This window comes from Colius striatus, chromosome 1 (assembly GCF_028858725.1).
Source record: "Colius striatus isolate bColStr4 chromosome 1, bColStr4.1.hap1, whole genome shotgun sequence".
NCBI lineage: Eukaryota > Metazoa > Chordata > Aves > Coliiformes > Coliidae > Colius > Colius striatus.
In genome coordinates this window covers 22,711,732-22,727,834 of record NC_084759.1, presented here as the reverse complement: position 1 = coordinate 22,727,834, position 16,103 = coordinate 22,711,732, and the positions used below count along the sequence as shown (strand labels likewise).

The following is a 16,103-nucleotide window of genomic DNA, read 5'->3' as shown; positions in this document are numbered from 1 at the left end:
GAGGAATTAAGATAAAACTAAAGGAAACTAGGAGACAATCCACTTCATTAAATGCAAAAAACCTAAACATGATACTGGGTATACTCCAAGCAGGAAGTTTTAGCTATGCTATTGTGATGAATTGGAATGGTTGTTTGGGCTAGTATTTGCTTAGGATCAGTTGGAAAACAGAAGTTGCCTGGAGAAGTGAAATGTTATTTTTCTGCAGTTAGTAGTTCCTCACTTCCCTTTTTGGTTTAGTCCTTTCTTTGGGAAATCCAGCCCTTTAGAAACCTAATTTTCCTGGACTGTTATAAAACCTCTGTGTTTCCAAAGCATAGAAATGACATTGTTGTTGTATTTATTATGAATTGTTGAATCTCACTATTGAAGGTCATACCCAGATATGACAAATCATCAACCTGGACTAACGTGTGCATTTGTTACTGTTTTTACATGCAACAATTTCAATGCAATAATAACTGCTAGTTTTTCTGGATCATCAGGGTTCTATTCCTATTATTTCATGGATCTATTTCTGCTGGTTTTTAATTCTAAAGTGAACCCTGTCCAGTGTGATTTTTCCTTCTCAAAGAAAGGAAATAAATGTACTGACCTCTGAGACTTTCTTTTTCTTTCTGCAATGTTCTACAACATCTTTGATGTGACATCCTAACATAAGAAAATTTCTGTCAACGTTATCCTGAAAATGTTGTCAGATGTATCAGGTGTTAGGCCTGAATCAGTATTAAAGAAGTTCCCTTCCATCAGCAGCTGAACAAATTCACATCTGGGAGAAGTGAGTGGTAAACTTCAAGAGTTATAGCTACAGTAACACCAAGACTGGAGACATCTATTCCTTTCCTGTGCCAGTGCTGACATGGGCAATTTGGTTGTCATTTCTGCAGAGTTCTTATGGCAGTGCAAGAGTCTTTAGGTACAATACTAAATTCTTCTTGGATTTAGTGCGCAGGTCTGATGTTTTATTTCCCCCTCTCCATTGAAGACAACTAAAAATGTTACTTTATTTCACTGGTAAGGAGTTTTGTGCTTCTGAAATGTTTGGAGAATTTTCTCTTCTAAAACCACTTTCAAGTAATTTACTTTCATTAAGGAAGAAGAAAGCTCATGTCAAGATTTAAGACATAATCTGTGATTAGTATGAGATTTCTGCAAATCTGGGTGGTATGGATGACAGCAATCTCTCAAACTACTGTTGCAGATGCCTCATTTTTGTATCATTTCATTTGAGAGAGAAATAAGATCTATTCAATCCTCAAACTTTCCCTGTCATCCCATGTCTCTCTTTTGGGAGAGAAAAGAGGTATGTTTCTGAGTAAGGAACATATTGTGAGCAGAATTTGAGGTGGAATTTGTCTTGACTAGCTTCAAACATCCACAGTATAGACATCTGCACTTAAACCGTAGGCACTGTATTGAAAATACACTGATTTGGATAAGGGCAAGTCACTTTTCATTACTAAGGGGAAAGTACCATGTGGACTTAAACGCCAACATTTGTAGGAAATCCCATTTCACAGTAGGATGTCTCATGTGGATGCCATTATAGGGCAATAGAAGATCTTCTCAGATCCGTAGTGCTTGTTGCAGCAATATTGAGGCACCAAGACCTTTTGAATCCTCTTCCAGTCTTGGTGTGGATATACTGAGGCCAAGAAGGCTGCTGATGTGCTTCACACTGAGAGAATTAGGACAGTTTGCTTTGTAGAGTTCACATTAGAAAGAATTCATATAGATTTCCACAGGGGACCTTTAAGTTCCTGGCTGCCTACTATTGGCTCAGGCTTTGTCCCTACATGCACAATCACTGCCCCTTTTAAAAATTTGTCTCATAAGAATTTCAGAATACAGCATTTAAAACAGCTTATGATAAATATGAATGCCCAGAAAATAACTAGTTCTACCCTGCCATTCTTCTAGCTACTGCTTTGCTTTAGTGTCTTGCGTGTAGTACTGTTGTGAACAGTTACAGAAAAGCAAAGAATTGCAGGAAAGGAGTAAATCTTTGATATGAAGATTTATCGGATAACTTTGAGAATCTGATCTCTCTGAAGAGTTGCATAGGGAGAAGTTAGATTTCTGGATTAGATTTTTCTTTTATGTGGTCATTTCAGGGTTAGGTGGCTGATGGGCTAACATCAAGATTTCAGAGAAACTGCTGTTAAAGCTTCTGCCTGTAAACTTTGAAGAGAAATGCAGATCTGAAAAGAGCTAGAAGTTGTAAATAACTGCCTAAACTATGTTGGCATGTTTTTTTCTGTAGTACATTATTTTTTTGCTATTAAAATGCAAAATACTGTTTTCAAATACATATGCGTCCACACATAATATACTGAGCAGTAAATATCAGGGTTACTATAGTCACTGTACCTTTCCATTATTCAGATTTTAAGTTAGTATGTTTTGAATTTGAGTCTAGCTTAACTAAGTATAGTCCATTTAATCGTAAGGAATGAAATATTCTGACTGTGTCCTCCACTTAGTACCTTTCTGCTCAGCATGACATTGAATGACATTTCAGAATAGCAGTAGCTCTTTAGTACCTGTTATTCAAACGTCATTTAGAAAGACATCCAGAAACATGTTTGATCTTGCAGTGATTTGTGATGCTTCTTATAAAGTTAATGAGATGACAGTTTTGTTTATTTAAATTGATTTTAAATGTTCAAAATTGTTCAGAATTGTGTTTATTTCTTTAATCGGTAGGTTTTATTTGAGATTTTACCTGGTTTAAAAAGGAGATGGTCTGTGTTTGATCATCGTATTCACATAAAGTGCACCAATTCTTTTCTTTCCACACTGTGAATACCTAATTACTGAATTTTTTCACCTTTTTCTTTTCACACAGGGAAACAATTTTTAGGAATAATCCTGGGCTGCTGTTGACAAAAGCAAAGCAGAAGAAAAGGCGAAAAAGAAACAAAAAAATGAAAAGCAATCCTAGAGAAATTACAAAGAAAATGTTAGACGCAGCAGCTCAGCATCCGATTCCAGATGACCAAGACACTTCAGAAAGTGAAGAGGAGTTAGGAGAAGAAACCAATAAATCATTGTGTATATTCAGCAAAGGTCCAGAGGATCCAGTAGCAGTTTGTGAAGAGCAGCGTAGTGGTGGTGATGAAAGCCTAAAAGAAGTTGCAGTGGTTTCAATAGAAAGGTTTCCTGTTGCTGTGTCTGAGGTCTCAACAATGTCGAACAATGCATTGAAAAATGAATTGCCTGTAGAAAGTGACAGATCACTTTTAATACATGTAAAACCTTTTACTATTGAAAGCCTAACCAAAAATGATGATGGGGAAACAAACCAAAGGCATGAACAAAATGTTTGCAAAATCAGTTTCCTAAAAATAAGCAACGATGAAAATTCCATCCGTGAAGCAGAAGGCATCTCTGAAGATGATAACATGCCACTGTTAAGCACAGAGAACAAACCCAGATCAAATCAAATTACGTGTCAACCTGATGTGGAAGCTAAGCTGTTGAATTTAAATGATGAAGAAAAAGAAATCTCTCTGTGTTACAATTCAAAGGTATGTGATACCATGCCTGATGATAACACAGAGGACAAAGGTGCTTTAGAAGATGAAGAGACTAGTTCTGATGCCTGTGCCTTTTTTTCAATTAATTTACCTACTGAGGAATTGCAGTTGGGCTTTGATACCCAAGTCTCTGTCTCCTCTTGCTCTAAGGATAAATTTGTAGATGAAGAAAGACCCCTCAAAATGAGGAAACCTAAACAGACTCATACAAACAGTTCAACCCAGCTAAACTGCTTTTGGTCAAAGGAAGGATTGGTGAAGGAAAACCATCAGGTAACAGTAACTGAGGAGGCTGATGATGTAATAAACAGTAGTCTGTTGGCATGCACAGCAGGTGAAGTGCACTTTGATTCCCATCTGGAAGCCAGGGCTACCTTCATGCAGTGTTTGAGTGAAGTAAATGTTCCAAGCAATGATGCCTCACCAATTACATTGAAGACGAAAAGATGCAGAAAAATTGTTAACTTGGCACCAAAGTTTAATCTACCAAGGCAGATTGCTGATAGTACAGAGGAAGCGAAGAAAGTTCCAATAAAAGATGATGTTACCAAAAAAAGTGATTTGGAATTAGGGCAAAAGAGCTTTCTGAGCAAGAGCTGTGGAGAGGAATGTGAACAGGGCTATGCACTGCAGGGCGCCGAGGCAACGTGTTCCTTACCCACGCTGGATACAAATGCTCTGTTACATGATATTTCTTACATTCATTTGGGACAATCTTCTACACCAAAGTATTCCTGTGCGGTTTGTGACGTTCCCGAGGTAAAGGAGGAGCGAGATAGAACTCTTAAGCAACAACAGGTAGTTGATAAAAAAGAGAGTGAGAGTGAACAAGTTTCTTCGGAAGTTACAAATAGCCAACCAGATATTTTGTCTTATGTTGTTTCTGAGAAACCAGAAAATTCTAGTATATTGGCAAGCTGCCTTGAAAATGTGCCCAAAGCAGATGACCTTGAGCCAGCAGAGGCCTCACAACTTGAAGATAATCAAGATGTTAATCTGAAATGTAGTTTTCTGGGACTTCCCTTATCATTAGGATTTGCTTTTCAACTTGTGCAGCTCTTTGGTTCTCCAGGTCTTCCACTGGGTAATGCTGTTCTTACTACTCCTATGTAAAATATACTAAAAAAACCACACCCAAATAACCCAAACCCCACCCTCCCCCCAAACCACAGACAGATAAACAAAACCCCAAACATTCTCCTAAAACAAACAAAAACCAAGCAACAAAAATAAATCTATTGTTAAATATTTATATTGTGAGTACCAATTAATCAAATTCTAATCCTATTGAAAGGAATTGCTGCTGCTTTGGTGATTGTTTTGGTTTCTTTTATTTTTTTCACCTAATATCTTCTTATAGTCTCTGTCAAAGATGCCACTTCATTTGGCCTCATAATTGCAGACTTTTTAGTAACAAAAAAGTTACTAACTTTAAATGAAAAGCATGAAGCTATTGTGGACGTTCTAATACATCCTACTGAGTAAAACTTTGCTCTGTTGCTTGCAAAACTGAATGAGAAACAGGGTACAAAATGTGTGCTCTTACACAGATGTTGCAAGTTGGGTTTTGTGTTCCACCTGAATAATATTAGTAGCATTCCTTTTGCTTTGGTAAAGACTTCATATGCTCTCATGTGGCTTAGATAGCATTGAAAACCTTTCCCAAAATCTAATTTCATTTGAAATTTCATCTCAGACTTACAAGATGCCTTTTCTGATAGCAAAAACATTCTCTTTAGTCATGCATCATTAAGAAGTGTATCACCTGCCTTCCCAAGGTCCAGTTGTCATGTTTTTGTACTTTCGGTTTAATCATTTTAAGTTAGAAGATAGAAAGATGATGGTCAGTCCTCAAAGGAGTTTTGTGTGGTAACCATGATTTTCAAATTTACTGCAGAGCTGTAGCCAGCAACAACAAAAGTTTATTTGGAAATCTCCCTAGGACATAGCGCTGTGTACACACTTGCTGAAAGAGCCAGGTTCCCTGTGCATAAAGTTCTGCAACTTCTTTGATCCAAACTTAGCAGAGAAACAGTAACTTTGATTTGGCCAACAGCATTAAAAAGCACGGACTGTTTTTCAGCACATAAACCTTTACACATGTTTGTTTCAGTGTAATTTAAAGTTAAGCACGTATTTTCATATGAAAACTTTAAGATGACAACTGAGGAGCAGCTTATATCTTTTTATCTTCACAAACTGACCTCAGGATTATTTGTTTTTATTGTAAAAGTAGATGGCAGTGCTACCCGTCAGAACAGTGATGCCCATCACTGGCAGCATTGTGTCCTCTGGCTTTGCCCCCAGTGGACCTGCAGTGCTGCTTTATCTAAATCTGGCACCACACAATAAAGACCTTGCCATATAGAGCTGAAACAGAGCACAGAAGTCCTGCTTATGCCCTCAACTGTTACATAATAAAACATTTTTCTCCTCCAATCTTGTTGAGTCTTCATATCTGTGATCTTAAATTTCATGATCTCAGAGGGAGCTGCCCATGACAGCAGGGAGGTCTTCCAGGTAAAAAAGAAAAAAACCAGACATTCAGAAACACTCAGTTAGCAAAACAAATGTCATTCTTATCCCAGTCAGTAACAGGTGACGTTCCCTGGTGCTCAGATCAATTTCCTTTCAAAACAACCTCTTAGAAATACAAACCCATCCCGATATCTCTCTAGAGCCCTTGACAGCTTGTAATTGTTGTTTGTTGGGGTTTTTTTTTCCATCAAAATGGCACTTGCTGTCTGCAGAAGACTGTCCATGTTCTCATGTCTACAATTTTCCTACAATTTAAAAAAAAATCCTTGAGCTTTTGTTCTGGCCTGTTATTATATTGATGGACTACCATTTATCTACACATTTGAGCTGTAGTGTTTTACATGACTGGCAGTTGCAGACAATTTTTATTGAAACTGTTTTGGGGGAAAATTGTAAATATCCTTGTTTATTTCTAAACAAAAGATTTAGTTGACTGACTTGCTTGTATGATTCTCATGTAAGTGGAGGATATATTTTAGACTGTTTTCCTACAGAGTTAAAACATTTTAGAAAGTAATTTCTTTAGTGATATTGCACAAATTCCCATAATTAAGCCTTTTTCAATTTAAAGGTTGTTACTTAAGTCACATTTTGTTTCATTTGTGGACTGAAAACTTTCTGGGTTTGCTTGTTTGCACCTCGTTTTGGGGGAGTATGCAGGGGAAATGAAAGTATGGTAGGAAAGCCTTTGCCTACAAAAAGAAACCAAAACCAAATCTCCTTCCCTGTCCTCCCCTTCTCGTGCACTGTCCTTTGATTCTAAAAGACCTAAATTCAGACCTTCCTCCTGGCTCACCTAAATATCTTCTGGGTTTTTTTAAATTATATATATATAATGTGTGCAAAAATTGTAATTCAGTGATATATTTTGGCTATAGCGGGATCCAAACACTTAACTGCAAAAACTATTTTCTTCCACAGAATCCTTGTTGCCAGATGATTATATAGTTCCTCTTGACCGGAAAGTTTCAAAGATGATCTATTTACTGTGGAAGACCTCTGTGGAGGTATGATTTTAGGGTATTTCAGAAGGCTTCCCAATGTTCCAAGTGTAAAGAGGAATTCAGTTCATAAGCAAGAGGATGTTCTTTGCTAGTAAATTGCCTTTGTTTTGTAATAATTGCGATGAAGAGACAGGTGATTTATGTACTCTTCTGGATGTTTCCAGAACCAGCTTGAGGCTATGGTGGGATTCAAGTTTTGAAAAATCAGCTTCAGAAATGTACACAAAGTAGTTGGAGGAAAAAATAACCAAACCAACAACTTTTCCTTGATACTTGTGTCCTGACCTGGCCCGTGTTCATTAAGTACCACCTATCATCATCCAGTTGTTTTCCTTCTTATGATTTTCTCCCATCATCTGAGCAAATTTCATCCTCCACTATTTGTAGCTTCTTCACAGACACTTTGTAAGAGAGTTACGGCAGAGAAGTAATTCTGAGTGTCTGATGGCAAATTAATTCTCCTTGTCTAGTTAGAAAGTATTAATTTTCAAATTACTTTTCTCTCTGCTGTGGCTGTTGCTTTGTGAAGGTTCAGTTTTATTTAAGAAGCTCTGTAGTGTCTGGTAGTGGAAATGAAAACACAATGCAATAGTAGCTGTAATGGACCATGTTCTTTCCCAAAATAACAAAATCTCTTGTCACATACTTTATTCTTTTCTCTGGACTATTATTATCTATTTTAGGAAAAACAGAAACCAAATGGATCACAGAATGGAAATGCCTTGGCTGGTAAGTGGATCCTGTGATACAAGAAACAGATAACATACTTCTTGTTCAGAAGATACAATAGTTAATGCTGAAGTACATTGAAAGTTTTCTGCACAAAGAGTGAGAACACTCCTCTGTGTGTGAAAGCAGGAGGATGTGATAAATGAATTTGTGCCTCTGTTGATTGTGCCCATAATGTATGGCAGAGCTACAGTTGCTGTGAGTCATCACTTTACGTTCCCTGATATAAGTGATAGAATGCCTTGCCTTTTAAACTTTCCCATATGGAATTAATCTGATACTTAGCTCAAGTTTGCCCATTCCAGATCAGAAGGACATTTAGCATGAAGAAGTCTTTCTTTTGACTATTTCTCTGAAAGGTCGAGCACCTTCAACTTAATTAAACAATGACTACTAAAACTTGCCAGCAGCATTTAATAAAAAGTCAGGCTTTTGAACAGCAAGAGATATCAGGGTCCTTGGGAAGCTCTGGAGTTCTGCAGGCATTAATTCCTGCAGTGTGGAAGTTATGGGATAAGGCTGCTAGTTGTCTTTCTACGTTATTTCTGTAGTATAATTTCACAAGTTCCACAAGTTTTAAAATCTCGTATCAGCTCCCTTTAAGGTGATAGGATTTGATATCTTAAATAAGAGAGGACTTTCTTGATTTTAAAAGAGAAAATGATGCTCCTGGCAAGCTGAAAGGATGCATAAGAGTAGGAATACACACAGAAGCTTCCCATCTCAGCACCCACTCCCTACCTCAGCTCTTTTCCTTGTAAAAGACAAACCTGAAGGATTTCATTTAGTTTGTAGGCCATTTAGGAGGCAAAATCAGAAGTATTCTGATGAAATAGAAGCTTGTTCTAGAAATACTCTATCCTGACATAATGTAAATGACAGACCACGTAAGCTCATTTCACGTGTCTTTTGCTGCAGTTTGTAATTTGCTTTTTAGGTGATATTGTTAGACTTGAAGACCTGAATAAAAATCACCAAGAGAATCAAGACTCTTCTGAATCACTACCAGAAAGGAAGCTGTTGCAGGGAGGGACAGAGGAGAACATTGTGACCTACAGTGACGCTGCCTGTGTGGATGCTGTGTTTCAGCAGTCATGAATGACCATCTTAAATTCTCCATGAAGGAAAGGTAATCACTCACACTTGTGAATGTTTTTCGTTGCAGTAACTAAGAATTTTTAGGGTACATTTAGTATCACCCAACTTGCCATCATGTTCATGCATGTCTTGTGAAATTTTTAACCCTTTGGTAGCTTGGTAAAGTTTCTCCAGTTTGTTTATGAGAAATATTCTAGGCAGATTGTGATAAGAAGGAAAGACTGTTTAGAACCAGTTGGAAAATGCTAGCTTAGCTTCACTATTGTTTCCCACCAATTGTTCTTCCCAAAGTGGGAAATGACTTAATCTGTAGTTTTAAAACAAGTAAACTGAGGAATATGGAAACAGAATAACTTGCACCATGGGCAAATTAAGACAGGAAAATAATCATGCAGATCTGAAGTATAAATTATTCCCATCCAGATGTCACAGGACCACTGGAATACCACCCACATGGGATCTGCCATGGAGTCTGTGTCATTTGGTGTCCTGTGCTGGACCTGAGCATGAGTCAGTGGCTGGAGGATGAGTCAAAAAGGCAGATGTGCACAGTGTTGGGATGGTTACAAAAACAGAAGTAGAAATTTAAGAAAGTTTCTTAATTTACACAAGGGAGGTTCATGACAGAAGTAAAACAGTTATATAGTTTAAGTTGAAATTGAAACTCGTGCAAGGGGGGTTGATGTGATTTTATGTATTGTTATATCATTGATGATAAAAATGACATTGCAGGTCATTTGCTGATTAGCCTGTATCAACTACCAGTGTAGGAAGATGAAGGAAATCACTCTGAACCATGTGGTACAGACAGCACTGATCTCACAAGGTGCTGTCAGCATGGATTATTAATAAAATCAAGAACATCTGGTAGTGGTGTTGTCCTCTTACATAATCAAAATAGTAACATATTTGGTAAGCAACTAAAAAATATTGTCACCCAATGCTTAGCCTTTTATCAGCCGCAATTTTTTATACTTATGTATAATACTGCAACTTGAACACACCACAGGTGAGATTTTTGCTTACAGTGCCGACTGTGTCTCTCCATCTGGATTTGTAACCTAAGTTACTACCCAGAAATGCCCAGGTTTATTGACTAAAATGTTTTTTATGCTAAAGAAACAAACCTGAAGAGCTCCACTATCTTGCCCAAAGAAAACCGTGACTAACCTGGAACTTGACTATTTATTTTTCCTTTGTGTGCTTCCAGAAAGAGAAGACATATGCTAGCAGAGTATCCTGTCTTGTCCATCCCTTTACCTGATTGCTGAATCCAACCATTTTTCCATTAGACTGACCCTTTTTGTCTTCCTGTCATGCTGCTCCCAAAATTGTTTCAGCCTTGCTCTCCTGCTTGTCGTGGGCGCAGCAGGAGTGACCAGCAACCTTGTGTGTGGGTGAGCCAGCCACTGACTGAAACAAAACGACATTAAGCCCCAGTCTACTACGTGATCTTGCAGTCCAACACTCTACTGCGTTCTAGTGAATACAGACTGAAAGCAATGCACAATTTACTGTGGAAGAAGACTCTCAGTTAGTGTTTGGTTTAAAAAAGAAGGTGCTGCACAGAAGGCTCTGTGCAAGACTTGCTCATTAGGATCTGTGCCAAGGTGGTGTGGTGAAACTGGAGGTCCCTGCTGGCAGATGAAACCTGTGTTGGTTGCCCTGGGACCTGGCTGCATGATCTCATCCTCCTTGCAGCAGCAAGGCAAAGCCCTTGGCTTGGAAATGCTAAGCTGGTTAGGGTTTTGTGTTGGGAGGAGGAGGGAAGTTAGTCACTGGGGTTTGTGGGGGTTTTTGGTTTAGTTTTTTTAGTCCAACATCTGAAATGAGTCAGGGAAAGTTCCGACTGCTGGAGGGAGAGGAACAGACACCAGAGGTTGTATGGGTTTAGGCTGCTCTGGAGCTGCGGTATGCTGCCTCAGGCCAAGCTGGTGTGATGGCCCACTGCTGTGGAAAGCAGGAAGTACCCTTCCTACCAGCCCACCCCGGTTATAAGCTCTGGCACTGACAGTACCAACTACCTGGCTGACATGAAGGCTGTTAATTTAACTCACTGACCCCACAGGAAAAAAAGGGATAGTTTTCTGCTGAGCTGGTGAGTTTAGATAAGCTTGTGTAAGAGCTGGTGAGTTTAGATAAGCTTGTGTAAGATCCAGATGAGTGCCAAAGCTGGAGCGAGGGAGCAGAGGCAGCCATGCTGCTGCAGCCACGGGGCAGGGCATGTGCAGGACTTCCTCCTTGTGTAGCAGTCAGCTCTGATACCAGAGACCACGTACCATGCAACCAAACCTTCAGGTGAAAGACTGCTTTTAAGCTTATACAAATGTTAGTATGGTTTCCAACTGACTCATGCTCACTGGCAGGCACAGGATACTGGTCAATGCAGACCCTTGGCCAGACCCCATTTGAGTATTCTAGCAGTCCTCTGGAGTCTGCATGTGTCGGAGCTGTAAAAGGCAAGTGAGCTTTTCTGATGCTCCTGGTTTTGAGGGTTAAAGTTGTCTTACCACCAGATCATTCTCTTCTAGTTGCTGATTAAAACAGACTTGCCAAGGATTACGCCCCAGAGTGGCTGTAAAAATGCTCAAATGAACAACTGTAAATACTGAAACGGATTTGATTTCATCAAATGTCAGGGGGAAAAAAGTAAGAAAACTGAGGCATTCCTACTGAAAGCTTTTGAAATCATAGAAAATAAATAGAGAGCTAATACGATAATTTCAGTCCCTTTAGATTGGAAAGTAAATGAAGCATTACTGGCCAAGTGCAATGTAATCTGTCAGCCAGATGATCAGGCTTCTCTATTCATGTTGTGTAAGGTTGCTTTTATTCCAATGGGAACTCTCCCATTGGAACAGTGGTGTGAGAACACAGGGTTAATCTCAAGGCCTTGTGAGAGCTCCTTATTGTGGCATTGGCAGTACATCAGTATTTGTTCTGTTGATTAAGCAAGAGATCCCAGTTTAAAGAAGTGCTGAGGTCAGTGAAAACAGCATTCCTTTGGTGCCTCGAAGTTCTCCTTAGACCAGAACTCAAAAGCAGCAGATGCTAAACAAATGTACAACAAGACAAGCCCAACATCAGTTTAAGCATTTATCTGTGGGACTACTGCGACATAAAAGCTGGCATGTTTCTTTTGGAAGCGTGGCAGTCAGAAACTCCCTGCAGGAAGGCTTCCTCCATGACAGCCTGGTAGGGTCTGTGGTTTTAATGAGACAAATCTCTTGATGGTGTGTGTTATTGCCCGTCCTTTCCCTGGCCATGCTATTCCCATCACTTCCCTCTGCTGGACACAGTGCTTCTGCAGCCAGAGTGAGGCAGTTCAGCTCTATCATGCAATGCATGGAAACATCCAAAGAGTTTTCAATCTGGACCACTGAGCTGAAACAAATGTCCTAAAACGACACTACCAGCAAGATACGGGCAAAGGAGCAGGAACAGACAGCTGGGACAAGCAGGACTCTTTAGGCTGACATGAAAAAAGTAACCTAAAAGACACAAAGCAGACTAAAGCAGGCTTCCAGTATTGCCACACAAAATACCATCCTATGGCCAAACCTCTTCCAGTTCCTACTTTGATAATTATAATAATTCTAAAAAATTCTCTATCCTTTGACATTTAACAACACATTTTAAACAAGAAATGTTGGAATTAGGACCAGGAAACTTCACCTGCCTTTTTACAGTGCTTACCCAGAAAAACTGGCCCAAAATTTAAGTAAGCAGAGAGTATGATTGCCAGGGAGAATAAGAGCTACCCACAACAGTGTTTCTGGAGCTCTCAGGAAAAAAGTAACTGTCAGGTTGTGCTGGTGCTTGACATGAGTTCCAGAACTTGGAGGCCTGTCAGCTCCTGAGTAAATGTCATGGGAAAATGTTGCAATGTACTATAAGAGTTGTGAGATGTAGCTGTACTATGGTAGTATTGGCTGAATGGCTGCTTGCTATATTGTGTTTGTGATATGTGGAGAAAAAAATTCCCACTGTGTTACCCTTCTTATTATTTTTCAGCCTTGAGATTGTTAGGTCCTTACTGTCTCTAGTTTTGACATCCAAGTTTTCTCCTCTTCCTTTTCCATCCTCCTTGCATTTATTTTTACTTTGTCTTCCATCATCTGCTGGTTCTCCATAAGTGACAGTTGAGTATGAAAAAGAGATGTTTAAAAATGTCAGACCAGGTGCACTCTTCTCAGTCTGAGGGTTGAATTTTAAAGTCTTTCCATGGTCTGTGCTGTGGCTCTATTTCAGCAGAATTTCTTCTTGTTTTTTATTTCAGAAACTTTTCATGTTGATTCCACCATGGAAGGACTTCAGTTGGCCACCAAGGATATCAAATGTTGAGGAATAACCTGGAAGAAAGTAACCACTGTAGATTTTTGGTGTGAATCTCTGTCCACCTTTCCCCTGCCCCCCACAGTCCCCCAATATCAATCTCTCCATCCAAGTAATAAAAATCAAAACTAAGGTAACTTTGTTGCGTGTGGCAAAAGGTTGGTTTTTCAAGCTATTTGTGATTTAGACCTTCTCAGTACATTGATGGTGGCACAAAGACATTGAGAGCAGAGACCAGTAAGCAGAAAGGAGGTGTCTGTCACATAAGTTATAAGCTTCAGGCTCTGGTATTTAAGTCATTTGTATCAGGGTCTGAGATGCTGTCACATGAACCAGTACATGAACTGGTAGTGATGCCTTCCTGCAGGGAAAGGTGACTGCAGTGTCTTACCCTACTTGTGCCTTTCATCCTCTCAGTCCCAGACTCTTTATGACCTCTGGTGAAATAAATTATCAGTCACTCCTGTTCTGTCGTCCACAACTTACCCTTTCTTTTGCTGAACCCAGGCTTAATGCTCCCATTCCACTCGACTCATTTGAAACTACAGAAATAAGGAGAAAATTTCTCTACAGATAGAGTTAGAACACACTGGAGGAAGGATGGATATGGCTTGTGGCAGACTGCTAAGGCCTATAACTAGCATGGCTAACAAGTGATTTGATGTTTCTGTTAGTGGTATTCCTTTTGCCAACTTTTACTTAAAATCTTATGATGTGAGGAGAAATTTAACCTACAAGTTGTTGTTTCCTTTTTTAAAATCTTTGAATATTGAGGGTTTCCTTCAGAATTAAGAGTGACATTTTTCCCTCAACTCAAACAGTAACCTTACCAGTAACACTTCTGTTAGTGAGGAAGTGATCCCAGCAGCACAGGTGGAGTGTTGATTTCTCAGTGAAGACGAGCATCAGAAATTAATAAAACCTTAACAGTAAAAAAATTCTCATATAAGTGTCTATGTAAAGCCTGCATGAGCATCAACAAAGTGAGAAATATTTATATCACTCTACAGTGAGATAAATTACACAGGTGATGAATTTCATCCCGTATTTTTAAAACACAGTTTCATGGTTTGGGAGTTTGTTTTCAAGGTGCAATTGGATTAGTTTATGTTCTCTTTCCTTTGGAAGCTGTAAACAGGGCACAGCAGTTCTTTGTTGCTTTTGTGGAGAAGCACAAATTTGCTCTGATGTATTGCTGTGGCCCATAAAATGTTGCAACACACTCTGTGCATCTATCTTTCAAGTGGTGCTTGTGATGCCTGGGAATGGAGTGCTAAGAGTACAGTCAGCTGATGATGCCAAAGTGGCTGGCACTTGCACCTGAGGAAGGACATGAGTGTAACCACAAACAAGAGGAGGAAAGCAGAAAGCCAAGAGGTGGGGTGAGGTGGACCAGAAAGAGAAGGGACTTATCAGGGCAGGGGAGGATCATGAAAGATAGCTATTTATGAGAAAAATCACAGAGACAGGTAGCAAATAATAAAAGTGAGACAGGCAACAGAGAATGGAGGGAGGTAAAAGGACAAATTAAGTGAGACCTTAATCATCAGAAAATTAATCAGGAAGAGCAACTTTGCCAATTAAGAGACATACGTAAGGCTGGAAATTTATGGTTAAAAGGGTGACAAAAGGTCAGTAAGGCGAAGCAAGGAAGCTTAGGTTATGTGGACTTGTCAGAAAATAGTGTTTTCCACTTCCACACTTTCCAGATCCACAATATTTATCTATTTATTCATTCATCTCTTCCTCATCTTTCCCTGCACCCTCTTCATTGGGCATCAGCCGAAGTGCCAGTACCTGACTGCAGTCACACTCTGCTCCACTGTGGTCTAAATTGCCAATGTGCCTCCACTTTTCACTTAAATAAGCACTGTGTATATGTGTAAGCAGTTAAAGATGTATGTATTCCCAAATTAATGTTGTGCCAAGGGCAAGATTTCCTGGCTGCACCTTTCCGTGTATTTCTGATGTACGTGTTTGATTATTTTTCCTTTCTTTGTTTGGAAGTGTGCTGCTCCTCAGCCAGCAGAATGTTATGCAAAATGTACTGGGGAGGAGGAAGGTAATTAGTGCTGGCCAAAACCAAACCTTTGCAACTTACCTGAGGTACCAGTGACAAAAGAAAAGTTAGTTTGATTTCACGAAAATGCTACTCGGTCATTACTGTTTGCTTTCTGCCTTTATTTATTGAGAGAAATCTGAATGTCCATCTTTTTTCTGTTACTGAAGTCCGACCTTCCATAATGCTTAAAATAAAAACAGTTTTCAAAATCTCACAGTATTCTTGTATGGACAAAAGGTGTTTCATCTTTTAGTAGGGTGTTGCCAGTTTGTTTTCTTTAAAAAAAAGCCTAGTATCTTTGAATTTCAATCGTATTCCATGACACTTTTTTCCCCACTTGCTTTAGCTAGTGCTAGTGTGCCACATCCCAGGGAGCTGATATTTCTCCTGGTACTCTCTTAAACTACTTTAACACTTAGAATTGTGCAGTGGTTTGGGTTGGAAGGGACCTTAAAGATCATCTGTTTCCAATGCCCCCTGCCATGGGCATAGACACCTTCCACTAGACCAAATTGCTCAAAGCCCCATCCAGCCTGGCCTTGAACACTTCCAGGGATGGGGCACTCACAGCCTCTCTGGGCAACCTGTGCCAGTGCCTCACCACCCTCACAGTGAAGAACTTCTTCCTTACATGTACTCTAAATCTCCTCTCTTTCAGTTTAAAGCCATTAATTGTTGTCCTACATGCCCTTGTAAAAAGTCCCTCTCTGCCTTTCTTGTAGGTCCGTTTAGGAAATGGATGGGTGTTACAAAAGGTCTCTCTCTTTGTACCTAAAGCTTCAGTGTTGTATTTGTTTC

General features: G+C 39.4%; 2 protein-coding genes and 1 long non-coding RNA gene across 3 annotated transcripts in view; 2 read left to right on the top strand and 1 right to left on the bottom strand.

Annotated features, from left to right (window-relative positions):
- LOC104551926 (NEDD4-binding protein 2-like 2) overlaps positions 1-785 on the top strand; it is a 26,920-nt gene extending 26,135 nt beyond the window's left edge. The window contains exon 7 of the mRNA XM_061993557.1: positions 754-785. Within this exon, the coding sequence (XP_061849541.1) occupies positions 754-757 (4 nt within the window). The 3' untranslated portion in view covers positions 758-785. The remainder of the gene's footprint in view (positions 1-753) is intronic.
- The window catches only part of LOC133625184 (uncharacterized), a 25,499-nt gene extending 10,014 nt beyond the window's left edge, over positions 1-15,485 (top strand). Inside the window, exons 2-6 of the mRNA XM_061993539.1 lie at positions 2,849-4,623; positions 6,999-7,084; positions 7,765-7,810; positions 8,748-8,939; positions 13,188-15,485. Coding sequence (XP_061849523.1) covers positions 2,928-4,623; positions 6,999-7,084; positions 7,765-7,810; positions 8,748-8,908 — 1,989 coding nt within the window. The 5' untranslated portion in view covers positions 2,849-2,927 and the 3' untranslated portion in view covers positions 8,909-8,939; positions 13,188-15,485. The remainder of the gene's footprint in view (positions 1-2,848; positions 4,624-6,998; positions 7,085-7,764; positions 7,811-8,747; positions 8,940-13,187) is intronic.
- LOC133625188 (uncharacterized) overlaps positions 11,991-16,103 on the bottom strand; it is a 4,974-nt gene continuing 861 nt past the window's right edge. Inside the window, exons 2-3 of the long non-coding RNA XR_009818493.1 lie at positions 14,074-14,165; positions 11,991-13,260 (exon numbers count right to left, since the gene is read on the bottom strand). This is a non-coding gene — a long non-coding RNA (uncharacterized LOC133625188). The remainder of the gene's footprint in view (positions 13,261-14,073; positions 14,166-16,103) is intronic.